This window comes from Rhinoderma darwinii, chromosome 1 (assembly GCF_050947455.1).
Source record: "Rhinoderma darwinii isolate aRhiDar2 chromosome 1, aRhiDar2.hap1, whole genome shotgun sequence".
NCBI classification, from domain to species: domain Eukaryota; kingdom Metazoa; phylum Chordata; class Amphibia; order Anura; family Rhinodermatidae; genus Rhinoderma; species Rhinoderma darwinii.
The window spans coordinates 655,026,255-655,047,991 of record NC_134687.1 but is presented as its reverse complement, the minus strand read 5'-3'; the positions used below and the strand labels follow the sequence as shown (position 1 = coordinate 655,047,991).

The 21,737-nt window shown below is 41.9% G+C and overlaps 1 protein-coding gene across 2 annotated transcripts in view; it reads right to left on the bottom strand.

Annotated features, from left to right (window-relative positions):
* Nucleotides 1–6,199: 6,199 nt before the first annotated feature.
* LOC142663902 (uncharacterized) overlaps nt 6,200–21,737 on the bottom strand; it is a 435,929-nt gene continuing 420,391 nt past the window's right edge. The window contains exons 1-2 of one of the 2 annotated variants that reach the window (XM_075842751.1): nt 7,972–8,068; nt 6,200–7,839 (exon numbers count right to left, since the gene is read on the bottom strand). In XM_075842751.1, coding sequence (XP_075698866.1) covers nt 6,200–7,839; nt 7,972–8,068 — 1,737 coding nt within the window. Of the gene's footprint in view, nt 7,840–7,971; nt 8,069–21,737 lie in introns of those variants that run through there. The other variant, XM_075842743.1, reaches the window with a different exon arrangement.

Sequence of the window (21,737 nt, the reverse complement as noted above, 5' to 3'; positions counted from 1 at the left end):
GTCCAGGAAACACATTAGGGCCACAATGGGGATATTTTTGAACACAGGAGAAACAGGGTGATACATTTTCTGGTGCATTTCCTTATTCTCAAGTCCTCTGTACAAGAAATCTGACCTTAAAATGACACATTTGTGAAAAAAAGTTAAATAACATTTTCTTTCCACCTGCTTTGCATTACTTCCTGCGAAAACTGTGGGGTCAAAATACTTAGTACACACCTAGATGAATACCTTAAGGGGTCTAGTTTTCAAAATGGGGTCATTTATTGGGAGTTTCTATCTTTTTGGCAGCTCAGTACCTCTATAAATGTGTAATGGGACCTGAAGCATTTTCAAGCAAAACGTGTGTCCTGAAAGTCTTCGGATGCTCCCTCCCTTTCGGGCCCTGCCGTGTGTCCAGGCAACGCATTAGGGTCACAATGGGGGCATTTTTCAAAACAGGAGAAACAGGGTTATAGATTTTAGGGTGTGTTTCTTCATTCTCATGGTCGCTTTACAAAGAAATCAGTCTTCAAAGTGATACTTTTATATAAAAAGTGTTTTGTTTTTTTATTTCACCTGCTATGCATTAAATTTAGCAAAAAACTGTGGGGTCAAAATACTCACTACACCCCTAGATAAATACCTTAAGGGGTCTAGTTTTCGAATTGGGTCGTTTATGGGGAGTTTCTATCGTTCTGGTAGTTCAAAACCTCTCCAAATGTACAGTGGGGCCTAAAACATTTTCAAGCAAAATATGAGACCTGAATGCCTCCGATTGCTCCCTTCCTTTCGGGCCCTGCCATATGTCCAGGCAACGCATTAGGGTCACAATGTGGGTATTTTTGAAAACAGGAGAAACAGGGTGATAGATTTTGGGGTGTGTTTCTTCATTCTCATGGTCACTTTACAAAGAAATCGGTCTTCAAAGTGATACTTTTATGAAAAAAGTGAAATTATATTTTTTTACGCCTGCTTTGCATGAATTCTTACAAAAAAAACTGTGGGGTCAAAATACTTACAACACCCCTTAATAAATACCTTAAGGGGTGTAGTTTTCAAAATGGTGTCACTTGTGGGGGTTTCCACCATTCTGACACCTATGAGCCTCTTAAAACCTGGCTTGGTGCAGGAAAACAAAATGTACTTCAAAATGTATAAAATTATTATTAAACTTGTAAGTCTTCTAAATTGCTCAAAAAAAATATTTTTTTTTTCAAAAGTGCTGCCAAAATAGAGTAAAGCGATAGAAATATATATTTAATAAAAAAATTGTACAGTATGTATGTACATATGTGACATATTGCAGTTAAAAATATGGAAAAATGATAATTTTTACAAAATTTCTTCCATTTTTATATTTTTTAATTAATTTCCGCAAATTGTATCAGTCTACTTTTACCACTAAAATAAAGTACAACATGTGACGAAAAAACAATTGCCAGAATTACTTGGATATTCAAAACTTTCGCAGAGTTATTCTATGATAAAGTCAGACATACCAGATTTAACAAATCTGGCTTGGTCATTAAGGTCTTTTCAGGCCCGGTCATTAAGGGGTTAAAAATACAAAAAATAAATATAAGATAAAAAACAACCGTCACAGAAACGAGTGAGAAAGAAAAAAACACGGTAGGTGGAATGGGTACAAAAGACTGTGTCAAGGTCCTTCATATAAGGCATACAATGATATAATAAATTAATGCATCCCAGCACAAGTAAGTTATGATAGACATAAACAATCAGGATAGTAAACAAGTGTCATGATACGCAGCTACAAATGCATAGTATGATCGACAGGACCACAGACGCGCACCCGACGCACAAAGTTTTGGCGAAACGCGCGGCGGTGTACGTGGGTCTGGTCATTCCTTAGCGCTGGTTGTTTCTAATAGGTAATTTCTTGAATTTGCTTCACATGAGCCATTTATTATATGGGTTCCTTATTAGGATATATAGCTTAAAAAAAATAAGTATTTGTTAAAAAAAAAATTGCTTTGTGTCTGACTTTTTCCGTCGATTGAGCGTTATAATGGTTTATTGTTTGCCGGATGAGCACTAGTTTTTATTAGTACCATTTTGGGGTACATGTGACTTTTTCATCACTTTTTATTAAATTTTTTTATTTTTTTTTGGTGAGCTAAGGTGACCAAAAACGACAATTCTGGTGTTTATTTTTTTACAGCGTTCACCAAACTGATTAAATAACGTTGTAGTGTAATAGTTCGGATTCTTATGGACGCACCAATGCCAGTTACATTAATTTTTTTCTTTTTAACACTACGTTCGAGAAAAAAGGGGTTTTCTTTTTAAAAATTTTAGTATTTTATTTATTTTGGAGAGTAGAAAACAACTTTTGACTGTTTTTAACTTTTTTTTAAATTAGAACTCCTAGGGGACTTGAACCAGCGATTGCTTGCACTATACACTGCAACACTACTGTATATACCCCGGCCAGAAGAATTGTTGCAAGATACGCTCTCTGGTCTTTTCACAACCTAGGTGTCCATCCAGTATGTGTTCATGAGCCGGGTCTAACACCATTCTACTATATGGTTGGCACACCACCAACTGTTCAACACCCTCCCCACGTATGTTATCTCCAGAATAAAGCAGATCCTGGCTAATAGCCATGTGTGGAAACACCTTATAAGCCCCTGGATGCTGGGGCACTCCATTTAATACCTTAGCATTTTCCCTGGCTTTTAATAACATGGGATCTCTAATCTGATTAGTTCCAAAGTTATCATGTGACACATAGACATATCAGTGAGTACTTCCTGCTCCTCAGTTTTACCAACCAAAACAGCTACGGGAAAACTATCAAACTCAGTGGTCACCCCTACTGTTGGCACCTCATCGTCGCGGTCAAAGCGTTCGAGGCTAATCACTGCACACCCATTACCATTGTCTACAACATTAACAGAGGAGGTTATGTTATTGTTCCTCCATAAGTCCCAGAAGAGTGGGAAGTATCTCCCCAGCATCACACTATGCATCAGTGTTTTGACTACGCCCACTTTATGACAGGCAGTTCCACTTAAAGCCTCTAGAGTGACCACAGCTGTGGGGTATTCTTTAGTGTCCCCATGTATACATAAGACCCCAACCTCTTGTCGCCTGTATGTCCCAGGGTCTACCAGGCTGGCATGTACTAGGGTAATCAAGCTCCCAGAATCCAGTAGAGCACACACACAGTACAACCTTCCACTTTGAGGATACACATATGTGGTTCAGTCTCTGTGACAGCCTCAGCAGAACAAACAGGACGTGCAAATAAGGACAACTGTCTGGCTGTGTCATACTCCATTGGCTCAGTAGTCAGGGGACAATTTTCAGCAATATACCCAGGTCCTTGAGACCGCCAACACTGTATGTGGCCCCAGTCGCCAACTTGAGTCCCAGGTCTGGAGCTCAATGTTCCCTTGGAACTTGTTTGTACTGTCTGTTCCCCCTCTGGGACACCTTCCTTGAAGACGTTTGCCACCCCTTTAAAAAATTGAAGGGTCTTACCAGATGTAACAGTCTGGACATGGTGGGAGTTGTAGTCCTCTTCTCTTATACCTCCTCCCTATAATGTCCTCTGATATCACATAATAACAGTCTGGACATGCTGGGAGTTGTAGTTCTCTCCGATTATAATCCTCCCTGTAATGTCCTCTGATATCACATAATAATAAAATTTCCCTCAATGCTATAATAAAGAATATCCACCCAATACAGCAAAAAAAATAAAAAATTCTTTATTAAGACACAAAACAGCTGTACATACACTTTAAAAAGCAGCCATAAAACCAAAATGTACATAAAATAATACAAAAGGAGAACAGTGTATAATTGTAAGGCAGGACATATATGGTGGTAACATACTGTAGGTCAAGATCACTCAATATCATGACTCTTCAAACACAAAACGGAGCCTTTGAGACAAAATGGGTTACAAATATCCAAGATGGAGTCCACACAGAATGTACTTATTTAAACATCTGTTAATCACTTTCACATACACGTAATTATAAGATCGCAGTAACAGATGATTTTGGTTTTCTTAGACTTAATTCTTTTGCTCTTCTGGTGAAATAATGAGAAGCAGATCAGCTATGGGAATCCTATCATTGACAAATAGGCCCTTTCTGTCCCTTTTATATTACAGTTTAGTTTTTGAACACTAACTACACCAGTCAGGGTGCCACCATAGTACAAGCAATCCTCCATTACTTTAATAAATGGTAAAAACAACAAAGAACCAGGATGTGGTGCCAACTCCTGAGCATGAGAGAATAGCCCAATTGATCCTTAACAACCATCTGTCCAAGAGTTTTCTGGTATCTTAGCGGAGTAGCTTCTCTATCTCTACTTTTTAGATGTACTAGTTTGCTTACCTTACTGCATGAAATACACTACCGTTCAAAAGTTTGGGGTCACCCAGACAATTTTGTGTTTTCCATGAAAACACACACTTATATTTATAAAATGAGTTGCAAAATGACTAGAAAATATAGTCAAGACATTGACAAGGTTAGAAACAATGATTTTTATTTTAAATAATAATTTTCTCCTTCAAACTTTACTTTCGTCAAAGAATGCTCCATTTGCAGCAATTACAGCATTGCAGACCTTTGGCATTCTAGCTATTAATTTGCTGAGGTAATCGGGAGAAATGTCACCCCATGCTTCCAGAAGCCCCTCCCACAAGTTGGATTGTCTTGATGGGCACTTCTTGCGTACCGTACGGTCAAGCTGCTCCCACAACAGCTCTATGGGGTTGAGATCTGGTGACTGCGCTGGCCACTCCATTACAGATAGAATACCAGCTGCCTGCTTCTTCCCGAAATAGTTCTTGCATAATTTGGAGGTGTGCTTTGGGTCATTGTCCTGTTGTAGGATGAAATTGGCTCCAATCAAGCGCTGTCCACAGGGTATGGCATGGCGTTGCAAAATGGAGTAATAGCCTTTCTTATTCAAAATCCCTTTTACCTTGTACAAATCTCCCACTTTACCAGCACCAAAGCAACCCAGACCATCACATTACCTCCACCATGCTTGACAGATGGCGTCAGGCACTCTTCCAGCATCTTTTCAGTTGTTCTGCATCTCACAAATGTTCTTCTGTGTGATCCAAACACCTCAAACTTCGATTCGTCTGTCCATAACACTTTTTTCCAATCTTCCTCTGTCCAATGTCTGTGTGCTTTTGCCCATATTGATCTTTTCCTTTTATTAGCCAGTCTCAGATATAGCTTTTTCTTTTCCACGCTGCCCTGAAAGCCAGCATCACGGAGTCGCCTCTTCACTGTAGACGTTGACACTGGCGTTTTGCGGGTACTATTTAATGAAGCTGCCAGTTGAGGACCTGTGAGGCGTCTATTTCTCAAACTAGAGACTCTAATGTACAAGTCTTGTTGCTCAGTTGTGCAGCGGGGCCTCCCACTTCTCTTTCTACTCTGGTTAGAGCCTGTTTGTGCTGTCCTCTGAAGGGAGTAGTACACACAGTTGTAGGAAATCTTCAGTTTCTTGGCAATTTCTCGCATGGAGTAGCCTTCATTTCTAAGAACAAGAATAGATTGTCGAGTTTCACATGAAAGCTCTCTTTTTCTAGCCATTTTGAGAGTTTAATCGAACCCACAAATGTAATGCTCCAGATTCTCAACTAGCTCAAAGGAAGGTCCATTTTATAGCTCCTCTAAACAGCAAAACTGTTTACAGCGGTGCTAACATAATTGCACAAGGGTTTTCAAGTGTTTTCTAATCATCCATTAGCCTTCTAACACAGTTAGCAAACACAATGTACCATTAGAACACTGGAGTGATGGTTGCTGGAAATGGGCCTCTATACACCTATGTAGATATTGCATTAAAAACCAGACGTTTGCAGCTAGAATAGTCATTTAGCACATTAACAGTGTATAGAGTGTATTTATGATTAATTTAATGCTATCTTCATTGAAAAAAACGGTGCTTTTCTTTCAAAAATAAGGAAATGTCTAAGTGACCCTAAACTTTTGAACGGTAGTGTACTTAGTGAGCGAAGTTGTGTGGACTGTAGGACTTTGACAATGTGAATTATCCCTTTTTCCTGGTCCATGGTGTATGACTGTTCCCTGGATGAGCAATCCCTAGAATCTTATTTCCCACATGCCAAACAAGAATATGGATTCATGTTAATTCTCTGAGTTTAAAAAACGTATTTCCTTGTAACCCATATTCCACATTTAGTGCGTCAAAACAGCTTCTCCCCTGTGTGACTTCTCTGATGATCTCTAAGTTTGCATTTAGTAATAAAACATTTCCCACATTCTGAACATGAAAACTTCACTCCTGTGTGATGTCTCTCATGTACAATAAGACTTGATTTAGCTGTAAAACATTTCCCACATTCTGAACATGAGTACGGCTTCTCTCCTGTGTGACTTCTCTCATGTATAACAAGATGTGATTTGTGTGTAAAACATTTCCTACATTCTGAACATGAAAATGGCTTCTCTCCTGTGTGACTTCTCTCATGTATAACAAGACTTGATTTGTGTGTAAAACATTTCCCACATTCTGAACAGGAATACGGCTTCTCTCCTGTGTGACTTTTCTCATGTTTAACAAGATTTGATTTTTGAGTAAAACATTTCCCACATTCTGAACATGAAAATGGCTTCTCTCCTGTGTGACTTCTCTCATGTATAACCAGACTTGATTTATCTGTAAAACATTTCCTACATTCTGAACATAAATACGGCTTCTCTCCTGTGTGACTTCTCTCATGTCTAATAAGACTTGATTTATCTGTAAAATATTTCCTACATTCTGCACATGAATATGGCTTCTCTCCTTTGTGACTTCTCACATGTATAGCAAGACGTGACTTATGTATAAAATATTTACCACATTCTAAACATGAATATGGCTTCTCTCCTGTGTGACTTCTCTCATGTGCAATAAGACTTGATTTATGTGTAAAACATTTCCCACATTCTAAACATGAATATGGTTTCTCTCCTGTGTGAATTCTCTCATGATTAACAAGACTTGATTTTTGTGTAAAACATTTCCCACATTCTAAGCAGGAATATGGCTTCTCTTCTGTGTGACTTCTCTCATGTACAGCAAGATGTGATTTTTGCACAAAACATTTCCCACATTCTGAACATGAATACAGCTTCTCCCCTGTGTGAATTCTCTCATGTTTAACAAGATTTGATTTTTGTGTAAAACATTTCCTACATTCTGAACATGAATACGGCTTCTCTCCTGTGTGACTTCTCTCATGTGTAACAAGACTTGATTTATCTGTAAAACATTTTCCACATTCTGAACATGAATATGGCTTCTCTCCGGTGTGACTTCTCTCATGTCCATCAAGATTTGATTTTTGTGTAAAACATTTCCCACATTCTGAACATGAATACGGCTTCTCTCCTGTATGACTTCTCTCATGTCCATCAAGACTTGATTTTTCTGTAAAAGATTTACCACATTCTAAACATGAATATGGCTTAATTCCTGTGTGACTTCTCTCATGTTTAACAAGATTTGATTTTTGTGTAAAACATTTCCTACATTCTGAACATGAATACGGCTTCTCTCCTGTGTGACTTCTCTTATGTTTAATAAGACTTGATTTATCTGTAAAACATTTCCCACATTCTGAACATGAATATGGCTTCTCTCCTGTGTGACTTCTCTTATGTACGGCAAGATGTGACTTTTGTACAAAACATTTCCCACATTCTGAACATGAATACAGCTTCTCTCTTGTGTGAATTCTCAAATGTCTAACAAGATATGATTTTCGTGCAAAACATTTCCCGCATTCTGAACATGAATATGGCTTCTCCCCTGTGTGAATTCTTCTGTGTGTAAAAAGACCTGAGATTTTTGTGAACTGTTTACCACATTGAAACCTTTTACCCCCTTTCTGAGCTGTACCTGTGGTAACAATCTGTGATTGGTCAGGAGAAGGTACCTCATGATCAGGGGCAATATATGATAGCTCTGTACTGTGAAGTCCTGGATGTACATTAAGGGTAATGAGGTTTTCTCCTAAAGACTGCTGCTTGATATCTTCATCTTCTACTTTATAATTTATCGATAGCATGAAGTTTCCCTCAGACTTCTTACTGGAGTTTTCTGTTATGATTAGGATGAATTTGATTATCTTTTTTTGAAACCACAAAGTAGACAAGTTTATAATATTTATATCAGACTGAAACACAAATGCCATTTTGAGGCAGTTTTTTTCTTTTTTTTAAATCAAAGCCAGAAGTGGATCAAGCAGGAAGGTGAAGTATAAGTAATTCCTTGTTTATTCTACTCCTGGCTTTGGCTTAAAGAAAAAAGAACTTTGATAACAAAATAAAATATATCGTTGATAAAGTCCAGGTTTCTGGTCCACTTTCATTACATAAATCATGACTTAATAAAACAAAAAAAATGTGAGTGCAACCTTACCTAGCAATCAAGCCTGTCTTCTACCAACACATTTGGTCATTCAATACCAGTTGGAAATCACTTTAATACTACAACTTCAAGCAACCCTCCGGTTCCGGGACAATGTTTTTACTATGATAGTGATACTATGATACTATGATACTATGATAGTGATACTATGATTACCTGGTGCCCTTCAGTTATGCCCCTCTGACGTGGATTTGCCATTTTAGGGTCCCCTCTGTGCTGTCCCAAAATGACTGTAGTGCTTCTTAGACTAGACACCCCCACTGTTCTCAGATTGTCCAGAGCAGTAAGAGTATCTTAGACAGTCTGAGAAGCGCTATGGCCTTTTTGAGAGAACACAGAGAGGACCCTAAAACAGTTGATCCATGCTAGAGGGGCACAACTGAAAGGCACCAGGCAATATTACACCATATACCCATCACATTTATAATTTTGTCCTGAGACCGGGGGCCGCTTTAATATATTTACTGAAAATCGAACCTTACCCACGGTTTACATTTAACAAGATAATGTTAGAGATTCATGGACATGAAAATGAGATAATAATGGCTTCACCATCACCAGATCTTAATTTTAAAGAACACATTTAATATGTAATGGAATAGACAGAATGAGGTTATCAATCATAATCTGTAATAAAGATTTTCAGTACATTGTGGAATCCATTCCACTGAAGGCCTGCTTCTGACAGCTGTATTCGGACCATATGTCGGACGGATTTCCTGGACCAAACACAGTTCAGGGAGCCGAACTTCTACCATCATAAGTTATTTATAATGTTAGGAGTCTCTGCCCCATACTGCAATTTTGTCTTTAGTACGATAGTCCCGTGAAGAGGCGGTGACTCAGAGCATCATGGATCACTATGCTGCTAGGAATTTAGCTCCCTGAACTGTGTTTGGTCGGGGAAATACGGCCAACATACAGTCCGAACACAGCGTGTGAAGCAGGCCTCAGTATTGAGGCTGTTCTAAGAGGAAAGAGGTTTCTATCTAGCATTGAATAGGTAGACCTAGTGAAGTGGCCTCTGAGTGCAGGTGATCATCACTTAGACGTTTTTGTATGTACAATAATTACATGTGAAATACAAGTTTCCTAATAATCATTAGGTCTGGAAGATTGCCCCGAAAGTTAAAAAACAGACAGAAATAAAAACGCCACATTGCTAAAGCCACTATAAAAGATTAAAGGAGAGACCTACCAGAAGACATGTTTCAAAAAATGTACAGTAGATTATAGCAGAGATCTGAGTGCTGATATTGAGGCCTAAGGTTGTACTACAGAAATACCCTGAAGATAACATGTCTCCTTGTGACTTGTGTGCAGAGTTGTCATGGGGACCTTGTCTGTTTTCTAACAGTCCCTCAATTCTTGTCCCAGTCCCATATTAAATATAGAACTATAATGAGGATCTTTCTTCTCAGCTGTTATTATTAGGGGATCAGTAATGGAAGAACCCAAAAAATTACAAATTACAAAGGCAATCACCAAAATGTATGTGTTTATTTCTTTCTATTTATGTCGACTATTCCAAAATTATGCTGAACCCCTTCCAGACATCCGCCGTACATATAGACAGTGCAGTCAGGAAGTAGTTCCCACAAACCGCAGTACAGCTACGCTGCGGTAATAATGCGGGCCCAGAAGCCAAGCCCGTGCCATTACCACCGGGTGTCAGCTGTATATTACAGCTGAGACCCTGCTCTAATGGACAGCATTGGAGCTAGCCTCCGATCCGGCCTGATTATCCCCTTAGATGCCGAGGTCAATAGTCTTCGTGGAATCTAAGGGTTTTTTAGCCGATCACATGGGTGCCAATGGTTGGTATGGCAACCGGAGCCCTAACAATGGCCTCCTAGTCTGCCAAGTCTGGAAGCCTATTAGGACCTGCCCCTGACAGCTCTAATACATTGAACTACGCAGGTAGTGTAATGTATTAGTATATGTCACGATGCGGGGTGTGGACCCACTGGGCCGTAACACGTATTGGGATGGCAGCTGGCCAAACAGGTAAGTACAGAGTTCAATAGTTCAGCAAGGGTACCTGAGGCAATCGTAGGCAGTAGCGAGGCAGGCACATCCAGGACCAGGTGACGGGAAGTCGTCAGGTGAGGCGTAGCAGATCAAGTGTAGACTGTAGCACAGCACGGCAATAGCACAGCACGGCAATAGCACTAGGTAGCACGGAAACAGGATACGGGATAAAGGATACAGGAGCAAGGTACACTGGGAAACTGGAAGACACGGGGAGACCATCAGCATGACAAACAATGGGTAACGAACAGCCCTCTGGCAAAGAGCAAGAGGGCAGAGCCCATTTTGTAGCCCAGGGCATCCTTGGCTACATTGCAGAGTTCCTGCAAAAATGCGCGCACTGGCCCTTTAAGGCTGTGCACGCGCGGGCGCGCGCGCGCCCGCCCGCCGGAGACACTCGGAATCCGGAAGTGAGTGCCGGCACCTGACAGGAGGACGATGCTGACCAAACGACGGACCGTGGCCATAGACGTTACAGTATCCCCCCTCTTACACCCCCTCTTCTTGGGACCAGAGCGGGAGAGAAACTTCCTCACGAGAACAGGAGCATCGATGTTCTCGCTGGCTCCCAAGACCTCTCTTCTGGACCGAACCCCCTCCAATCCAAAAAAATAAAAAGTCCTTCCTCCCACCTTCTTGGTGGCCAGAATCTCCTTTACTTCGAAAGTCCATGATGAGCCGCCAGGGGCCACTGTGGAGCTAGGAGTCCGGGAGTAGCAGCTCAGGACCATGGGTTTCAGCAGGGAGACGTGAAAGGAGTTAGGAATCCTGAGGGTAGGAGGGAGCCGCAGCTTGTAGGATACCGTGTTGATCTGTAGCAGGATTTCGAAGGGACCAAGGAACCCAGGAGCAAATTTGCACGACTGCACCTTCAGCCGGATATTCCTAGAAGACAGCCAGACTTTAGTCCCTGGAAGGAACTGGGGAGGTGCCCATCTTCTTGTATCTGCCTTTCTCTTCATGCGGTCCACCGCCAACAGGATAGATGATCGGGTCTGTTGCTATATCTGTAGAAAGTCCCTGAAGGTTGAATCGGCTGCAGGCACCTGGGACATCATAGAAACAGGAAGAGGTATTCGAGGATGTTGGCCGTAGACGATGAATAATGGACTGGAAGTGGTCGACTCACTGGTGTGGTTGTTATAAGAGAACTCTGCCCACGGGAGCAACTGCACCCAATCATCAAACAAAGTGATGTAGATAGTTCGCCATAATCTGGTTAACTCTCTCAACTTGCCCATTGGACTGGGGATGATAGGCCGAAGAGAAGTCCAATTTTACACCGAGGAGGCCGCAAAGTGCTCTCCAAAACTTCGAGGTGAACTGGACACCTCGGTCCGAGACAATATGCAGGGGCAAGCCATGCACACGGAAGATGTGTTGTATGAAAAGGCTGGCCAATCGCGTAGCAGACGGCACGGTGGTCAAGGGAATGAAGTGAGCAATTTTGGAAAATTAATCCACCACCACCCAGATCACACTGCAACTCGCAGAAGAAGGAAGATACGTGACAAAGTCCTTAGCGACATGTTGCCACGGGGCAACGGGCACAAGCAGTGGTTGGAGCAGGCCAGCAGGACTGGAGTGAGCAACTTTATTTGCTGCGCATACTGTGCAAGAGGAGACAAAGTCCATAACATCTTTGGGTAGCGTGGGCCACCAGAACTGACGGGTGATTAGATCTTGGGTCTTACGAGCACCCGTGTGACCTGCCAGCTTAGAACTGTGACCCCAGCAAAGAATTCTTCCTCGGTCAGCCAGACGTACAAAAGTCCTACCCGGAGGAATGTCTCTAACTTGCAGGGGATTCACAGAGAAGATGCAGGATGGGTCAATAATATTCTGTGGAGATTCCATGGCGTCTTCGGTATCAAAAGATCTAGACAAGGCATCGGCCCTCACATTCTTGTCGGCGGGTCGGTAGCGGAGTTCGAACCGGAACCGAGCAAAGAACAATGACCACCTGGCTTGACGAGGATTCAACCGCTGCGCCGTCTGTAGGTAGGTCAAATTTTTGTGATCCTTGAAGATCAGGATAGGATGAACCGCGCCCTCCAGTAGATGTCTCCACTCCTGCAGAGCCAGCTTGATGGCCAGTAACTCCTGGTCCCCAATCGAGTAGTTGCGCTCTGCGGAAGAAAATAGCTTGAAATAGTAGCCACATACCACAGCCTTGCCTTTCGATCTTTTCTGGAACAACAGTGCACCAGCACCCACCGAGGAAGTGTCCACCTCTAACGAAAACTGTAGGGATACATCCGGATGGTGCAGAATGGAGGCAGACGTGAAGGCTTTCTTTGAGGATTCAAATGTGGCTTCAGCCTCCGAAGTCCACATCTTGGCATTCATACCCATCTTAGTGAGGATGGGGATAGGAGCAGTCAAAGATGAGAAGTTGGGGATGAACAGTCGGTAGAAGTTGGCGAATCCTAGGAAGCGTTGTATGGCCCTTAAGCCTTGGGGGCGTGGCCACTCCAGTACAGCCTTTACCTTCTGGGTGTCCATCTTGAGGCCCTGATCTGAGATAATATAGCCCAGGAAGGATAGAGACTTCTTCTCAAAAACAAACTTCTCCAACTTGGCGTAAAGGCGATTCTCTCTTAGACGGAGCAACACCTGGCGGACATGACTCTGATGAGTTACTGGATCTGGGGAAAAAATCAAAATGTCATCGAGATACATCACAACACAAACATAAAGGAGATCACGAAAAATGTCATTGACAAATTCTTGAAATACTGCAGGGGCGTTACACAGGCCGAAGGGCATAACTAAGTATTCGTAGTGCCCATCACGAGTATTACAGGCAGTCTTCCATTCGTCACCACGACGAATCCGAATCAGATTGTAGGCCCCCCGCAGGTCCAGTTTAGAAAAAAATTTTGCCCCCCGTATGCGATCAAGCAGTTCAGAAATCAAAGGCAAGGGGTGCCTGTTCTTCACCGTGATCTGGTTTAGACCTCGGTAGTCAATGCAAGGTCGTAACGATCCATCTTTCTTTTTAACAAAGAAGAACCCCGCTCCGGCCGGGGATAAGGATTTACGAATGATAACCCCTCTCCAGGTTCTCCTTAATGTAGGCCGACATGGACTGGGTCTCTGGCAGGGTACACTCTACCACGAGGAGGAGACGATTCCGGAACCAGGTCGATTGGACAGTCATATGCCCGGTGTGGCGGCAAGGTCTCAGCCTCCTTTTTATCGAAGACATCGCAGAACATGGTTAAACAGGAAGGCAACCCTGTCAAAGACTGAAGAGGAGCAGGTTGTAGTGACTGGATATGACCCAGACAGCGGTCAAGACACTTCGGGCCCCACTGGAGGACCTCTCCAGAGTTCCAATCTAGGACGGGGGCGTGCAGACGAAGCCAAGGCAAACCCAGCAGGAAGGGGTTGATGGCCTTGGACAGGACGAACAGGGAGATGAGTTCAGCATGAAGGGCTCCCACTTGGAGTCTCAATGGCTTGGTTACGGGCACAACTGGGTCCGGCAATGGCAGTCCATCCACCGAGGCAACGATCAGCGGCCTTTCAAGCAGGATAGTAGTCAACTGTAGGAGATCCACAAGGTCCAGGCAGACGAAGTTGGCTGCAGAGCCGGAGTCCAAATATGCGGAGACCTGATGGGACCTCTCGCCAGCAATGATGGTTACAGGAATGAATAGTTTGGAGGAGAGTTCTTGATTTAATGTGTTGACGCCCAGGGTTGTCTCTCCAACCAAACCTAGGCGCTGGGGTTTTTTGGTTTGTGAGGACACAGACGCACGACATGGCCAGTGAGGCCGCAATATAAGCAAAGTCCAGGATAGCTCTCCTGGCAGAGTCCGGAACTGGATCGTATACTCGCCCACGGAGGTGTCCTCTTGGCGAAGGTTGAAGATGGCAGTGGCTGCCGATGAAACTCGCCCAGGCTCCTCAAAAACAGTTCGGAATATTCGCATGAACTCCTGGAAATCTCGGGTCTCGGATCCGTGACATTCCCAGATAGGATTGGCCCATGCCAGGGCCTTGCCAGTCAGGAGGGATATGATGAATGCGATCTTGGCTCCATCTGACGGAAATGCTTGAGAGTGCAGGGTAAAATGAATGTGGCATTGGTTCAGAAACCCCCGACAAGCACTGGCGTCTCCATCGAACCGAGAGGGCAATGGCAGCAAGAACCGAGGATCTGGACAGGAACTGCCAGGAGGAGTAACAGGAGGATCGGCTTGAAGGACTTGCATAGAGGCAGGAAGAGAAGCAACTAGCGTCCCTAGATGCTGCGCCATAGAGTCCACTGCCACGAGGAGCTGATCCCGCCTGGCTCGGAGATCCAGCAGATCCGCCTGCATGGCTTGGGAGGGTGCCAAGCCCTTGAATTGACCAGCAGAGTCCATGGCCAGAGCGTACTGTCACGATGCGGGGTGTGGACCCACTGGGCTGTACCGTGTAGCGGGATGGCAGCTGGCCAAACAGGTAAGTACAGAGTTCAATAGTTCAGCAAGGGTACCTGAGGCAATCGTAGGCAGTAGCGAGGCAGGCACGTCCAGGACCAGGCGGCGGGAAGTCGTCAGGTGAGGCGCAGCAGATCAAGTGTAGACTGTAGCACAGCACGGCAATAGCACAGCACAGCAATAGCACTAGGTAGCACGGAAACAGGATACGGGATACAGGATACAGGAGCAAGGTACACTGGGAAACTGGAAGACACTGGGAGACCATAAGCATGACAAACAATGGGTAATGAACAACGCTCTGACAAAGAGCAAGAGGGCAGAGCCCTTTTTATAGCCCAGGGCATCCTGGGCTAGATTGCAGAGTTCCTGCAAAAATGCGCGCAATGGCCCTTTAAGGCCGTGCACATGCGCGCCCACCGGAGACACTTGGAATCTGAAAGTGAGTGCCTGCGCCTGACAGGAGGACGATGCTGCAACGAGGTAAGATGTCCATGGCCACGGCCGTCGAGGTTAATGACCGAACCAGTGTTGCAGACCTTCAATCAGTGTTGCAGACCTTCAAGTCCCGTAGCGAAACAGTTAATAAAAATGTTGTATAATAATAAAAAAGTTTCAAGTTAAAAACCCAAAATTGCCTTTTTTTCCCATAATAAGCCTTTTATAATTGTAAAAAAATTATATAAAAAATATATACATAAATTGGTATCGTCGCATCCATTAGGACCCAAACTATAAAACTATTATGTAATTTATCCCACACGGTGAACGCACAACAAGAAAAAAATATAAAGAAAATAACACCAGAATCGCTGTTTGGAAGTCACATCTCCTGCTAAAAAATTGAATAAAAAGTGATGAAAACCTCATATTTACCCCAAAATAATACCAATATAAATGACAGCCCGTCCTGCAAAATAAAAGCCCTGACACAGCTTTGTCAATGCAAAAATAAAAAAATTATAGATCTTAGAATATGACAACACAGAATACAAATGTTTGTTTTTTTTAAAAAGTGATTTTATTGTGCAAAAGCTGGAATACTAAAATATATATATATATATATATATATATATATATATATATATATATATATATATATATCCAAGAAGAAAATTCAGCAGCACTCCAGTGATCAAGGTGAAAAAAGGTGAAATTTATTGTGCCAACATGGCAATGCAACGTTTCCGTCCCACCTTATGACCTTTCTCAAGCAAAGGTCCCAAGGTGGGACGGAAACGTTGCATTGCCATATTGGCACAATAAATTTCACCTTTTTTTCACCTTGATCACTGGAGTGCTGCTGAATTTTCTTCTTGTATATACGTATGGTCTTTGGATCGGGACTATCAGCTGGCACCCTTCATTACTGGAACCTGAACATTGAATTAGAGTGCTGCCGTTTTTCTACTAGTGTATATATATATATATATATATATATATATATATATATATATTTATATATACATTTGGTATCATCGTCGATCCTGCAGAATAAAGTTAAAAAATACAAAAAAAAATTAAAAAAAACATTCCGGAATTGCTTGTTTTTGATACATTTCCTCTTCCAAAAAATGAAATAAAACAAGATCAAAAAGTCGCATGTGACCCAAAATGATACCAATAAAATCTACATCTTGTCCCGCAAAAAACAAGCCCTCATACATCTCCAACAACCAAAAAATAAAAAAGTTATAGCTCTGGAAATGCTTAGGGTATGTTCACACGACGTTCGGACGTTTTTCGGGCCGTAAACGCCCAAAAAATGGCCTAAAAATCGGAAGCAGAACGCCTCCAAACAACTGCCCATTGATTTCAATGGGAAAAACTGCGTTCTGTTCCGACGGGCCGTTCCGCGGCTGTTATGAAAAAATGGCCGCAAAAAAGAAGTGCATGTCACTTCTTGGGACGTTTTTGGAGGCATTTTTCATAGACTATTGAAAACAGCTCCAAAAACAGCTCCCTTGAAAACAGCTCCGTATTTTCAAACGTTTTTGAGATTGTGTGTGAACATACCCTTAGAGTAAAAACAGCTTGATGTGGAGGAACATTCCTTCCTGTAGTAAAATATAAAAAACTATATAAATTGTGTAACGCCGTAAAGGTACTGACCCGCCAAATAAAGTTAACATCATTTATACTGCACGGGAACAATCGTAAAGAAAAATAAATAAGGAAAAAGTTTTTGGGTCCCTAGCCTCCCAAATAATGATACCAATAAAAACTACAGATCGTCCCACAAAAAAGGGCCCTGATATGATTACGTGGATAAAAAAAACAAAAAAAGTTATATGCTGAAAAAACATCCCGATGTGCAGGCCGGAGGGGAACATTCCTTCAGTTTCTATAAGTGGTTATCAAGGCCCTAGTATTTAGGAACCAGGAAGGTGAAGGCCATAGCACATCTGCTGGTAGCGAGGGCACCCGTATTATACCAGGGCAACACTTTCCAAGCAAAATTTCCCAAATTACAAAGGCGACAATGTCCCAAAAAGTGCACTACCAAGCAAAATCCACGCTCCAAATGGCGCTCCTGCCCTTCTAAGCCTTACAGTGTACACAAGCAGCAGCTTACGTCCACATGTAAGGCATTGCCATACCCGGGAGAACACTCTTAACAATTTATAGGGTTCGATTTTCCAGTGACACAAGCTGGGCACAGCATATGTTGTGCCGTGAAATGGCATTTCAGTGAAAAATTGCAATTTTCCATTTGTTATCATCCATTTCGTATTAATTTCTTAAAAACACCTGTGGGGGTCTAAATGCTCCCTTACACCCCTTGACAAATGCCTTTAGGGCTGTAGTTTCTAAAATGGCGTTTTGCAAATGTGACTTGGTGTCCGCAAACCATTCCAGAAAAATCTACACTCCAAAAGTCAATGTCACAGTCTGTGGGTATGTGGACCGACTAGTCCGCACCGCCGTACCAGGGAGGCAGTTGGCCAAGCAACAGAGCACCAAAACAATACAAATTCTACACTACAAAAGTCAAATACCACTCCTTCCCTTCTGAACCCTCCCACATGTTCAAACAGCAGTTTATGACCACATATAGGGCATTTCTGTACTTGCGAGAATTTGCTTTACAAATGTTGGGGGCTTTATCTCCTTTATTCCTTGTGATAAAGAAAAATGTTGATTTAAAACTACATCTTTATACTAATTAATTCAGCAAAAAAAAACTTTGGCGTCAAAATTCTCACTATAGCCCTAGATGAATTCCTCAAGGGGTGTAGTTTACCAAATGGAGTCACTTTTGGGGGGTTTCCACTGTACTGGTACTACAGGGGCTCTGCAAATCTGACATGGCGCCCAGAAACCAATCCAGCAAAATCTGCATTCCAAAATCCAAATGGTGCGCCTTCCTTTCTAAGCCCTACAGTCTGCCCAAACAGCAGTTTATGAGCACATATGGGGTGTTGTCGTACCCGGGACAAATGTCTTTAAAAGGAGAAACAGAACCTCAACATTTGTAGACCTTGTGGAAATGAAAACAATTTGAGCTAAAACTACATCTTATTGGGGAAAAAAAAATTGCATTTTCACTGCCCAATTCTAATAAAATCTATGAAACACCCGTAGATTAATTGTTTTGGCACCACAAGACCTCTTTAAACCTGACATGGTGCCTAAAATATAATCTAATAAAAAGAAAGCCCCAAAGTCCCCAAAAAAGCATTACAATTTAATTTAAAAAAAATGACGTTTTGAAATGTCACCTTCACTTTGCTTTCATTCCTGTGAAACGCCTAAAAGGTTAAGAAACTGCTGTTTTACATACTTTTAGGGGTGCAGATTTAAATGGGATGATTTATGGGGGTTTCTAATATACACTGCATTACAAATTATTATGCAAATGTTATTTTTCACTGATGTTCCTAAATAGTCGATGCAAATGACAGTCAGTATAATCTTCAAGCCATCAACCGTTGGAGTATAATGCAAATTTTATTGAACAAGTCTCTTAATGATAACAGATTTTTTTTAGAAGTAAAAAACTCAAAATGCACTGTTTCAAATTATTATGCACAACAGAGATCAAAACATTTTAACCCGTTAGTGACCGGCCCATAGTCTTTTTACGTCGGTCACTAACGGGCCTTATTCCGATGCCATAGACTTTTTACGTCGCGGCATCGGAATAAGTAAACAGAGCAGGGAGCTGTCAAATCTCCCTGCTCTCAGCTGCCAGAGGCATATTAGTATCGATCTCACCCGTTTAACCACTCAGATGCGGTGCTCAATAGCGAGCACCGCATCTGAGTTGTTTTGGAGAGAGGGAGGGAGCTCCCTCTCATCCCACTGACACCCGGCGATAAGATCGCCGAGTGTCTGTGTTTCCAATGGCAGCTGGGGGCCTAATAAAGGCCCCCAGGTCTACCAGTAATGAACGCCTGCTAGATCATGACCTAGAAGATGCCTGTCCGTTTTAAACGGACAGGCAGTAATACACTGCAATACAAAAGTATTGCAGTGTAATATAATAGCGATCGGAGAATCGCATATTAAAGTCCCCTAGTTGGACTAGTAAAAAAGTAAAAAAAACGTCTAATAAAGTTAATTAAAAAAAAAATGTGAATAAAAATGAAAAACCCAGCTTTTCCCCTTACAAAATGCTTTACTATTGAAAAAACAAAATAAAGTAAAAAAGTTACACATATTTGGTATCGCCGCGTCCGTAACGACCCCGACTATAAATCTATTACATTATTTAATCCGCACGGTGAACGCCGTAAAAAATTTAATAAAAAACTATGGAAAAATTGCTGTTTTCTGTGAATCCTGACTTTAAAAAAATGTTACGGCTCTTCAAATATGGAGACACAAAAACAAATAATTTTGAAAAAAAAGCGTTTTTACTGTGTAAAAGTAGTAAAACATACAAAAACTATACAAATTTGGTATCGTTGCAATCGTAACAACCCGCTGCATAAAGTTATTGTGTTATTTATACCACACGGTAAACGACGTAGATTTAGGACGCGAAAAAGAGTGGCAAAATTTCAGATTTTTTTCTATCCCCCTCCCAAAAAAAGTTAATAAAAGTTAATCAATAAATAATATGTACCTCAAAATGGTGCTATTAAAAAATACAACTTGTCCCGCAAAAAACAAGACCTTATACAGCTATATCAACGCAAAAATAAAAAAGTTATAGCTCTTGGAATGCGACGATGGAAAAACGTAAAAAATAGCCTGGTCATTAAGGTCTAAAATAGGCTGGTCATTAAGAGGTTAAAGGTTGTAAAGAGAACTAAAATGGTAATTTGTTGAATTTGCAGCATCAGGAGGTCATATTTATATAAATCAAAAGTTCTTTCAATCAAAAAAAACTTAACAGGCCAAGTTACATGTTAACATAGGACCCCTTCTTTGATATCACCTTCACAATTCTTGCATCCATTGAATTTGTGAGTATTTGGACAGTTTCTGCTTGAATATCTTTGCAGGATGTCAGAATAACCTCCCAGAGCTTCTGTTTTGATGTGAACTGCCTCCCACCCTCATAGATATTTTGCTTGAGGATGCTCCAAAGGTTCTCAATAGGGTTGAGGTCAGGGGATCATGGGGGCCACACAATGAGTTTCTCTCCTTTTATGCCCATAGCAGCCAATGACACAGAGGTATTCTTTGCAGCATGAGATGGTTCATTGTCATGCATGAAGATAATTTTGCTACGGAAGGCACGGTTCTTTTTTTTGTACCACGGAAGAAAGTGGTCAGTCATAAACTCTACGTACTTTGCAGAATTTAGAACACGATGTATAGGCCCCTCAAAGCCACTTCAGAACTGAACTGGTCCCTAAAAAAATAGGCTTTTGAAATTTTCTTGAAAATGTGAGAAATTGCTGCTAAACTTATAAACCTTGCAAGGTCCTAGAAAAATAAAAGGACGTTCAAAAAGTTATTTTTCTGCTGCTCTGCTCTTTTAAATCCACTGGATAGCAGGGGCTGTGTCCTGCGCTCCCAATCTTCCCAGCACACCTCAGGCGCGCTCTCAATCTTCCCAGCACACCTCAGGCGCGCTCTCAATCCTCCCAGCACACCTCAGGCGCGCTCCTGTACACAGGCTTCTCAGCATCCAGAGCCTGTATTTCCTGTACTGCAGCCTCTCCAATCTGGAGTTCCCTCTCTTTCTGTCTATGCTATAACCGCTTCTTTATCAGAGACTAATCTGTAGATTATTTATGATACAATTATGCTTTCTACAGAGCTCCTGACTTGTAAATCTACTCCCCCTTCCGCATCCTCCCGCTTTGTCTGTATGGGTATCGTAACTATCATATTCTTCTTAGTCAGCTGTTCACGCAATCTACAGAGCTCCAGGCTTGTGTGTTATACATTGTATGGGTATCATAACAGGGGATCCTCTGCATAGACTATAAAAGGGATCTTAGTTACAATACCCATAGAGACAAGTGGAGGGTTAGGGGGGACTGTTGTATTCACATACTAGGAGAGAGAGACATACCATGGAACGACTTTGCATTTTGTTGGATTATATTTCACTGTAGACTTTTATGTAACATGGACAATACAAAATATGTGCTGTGACGCCACGAACCCCTATCAGAATTGATGTGGTGTTTAAGAGGTTAAACAGAGTTTTCTCAGATCCCAGATCCATAGAACACCTTGTAGAGAACTTCTATGTGCAGTCACAGCTCCCTCAGCTCCTGCACTATATATAACACATTGTCTGACGTGTTACTGTAATGTAGAACTAAGGAGGAACCCCACCTTAACAAACCTCCCAATTCACTTTCTAAATTCATTATAACTGACCTGTGGTAACACCTCCTGGAATTTCATACTCCACTTCACTCTTACACGGGTGAT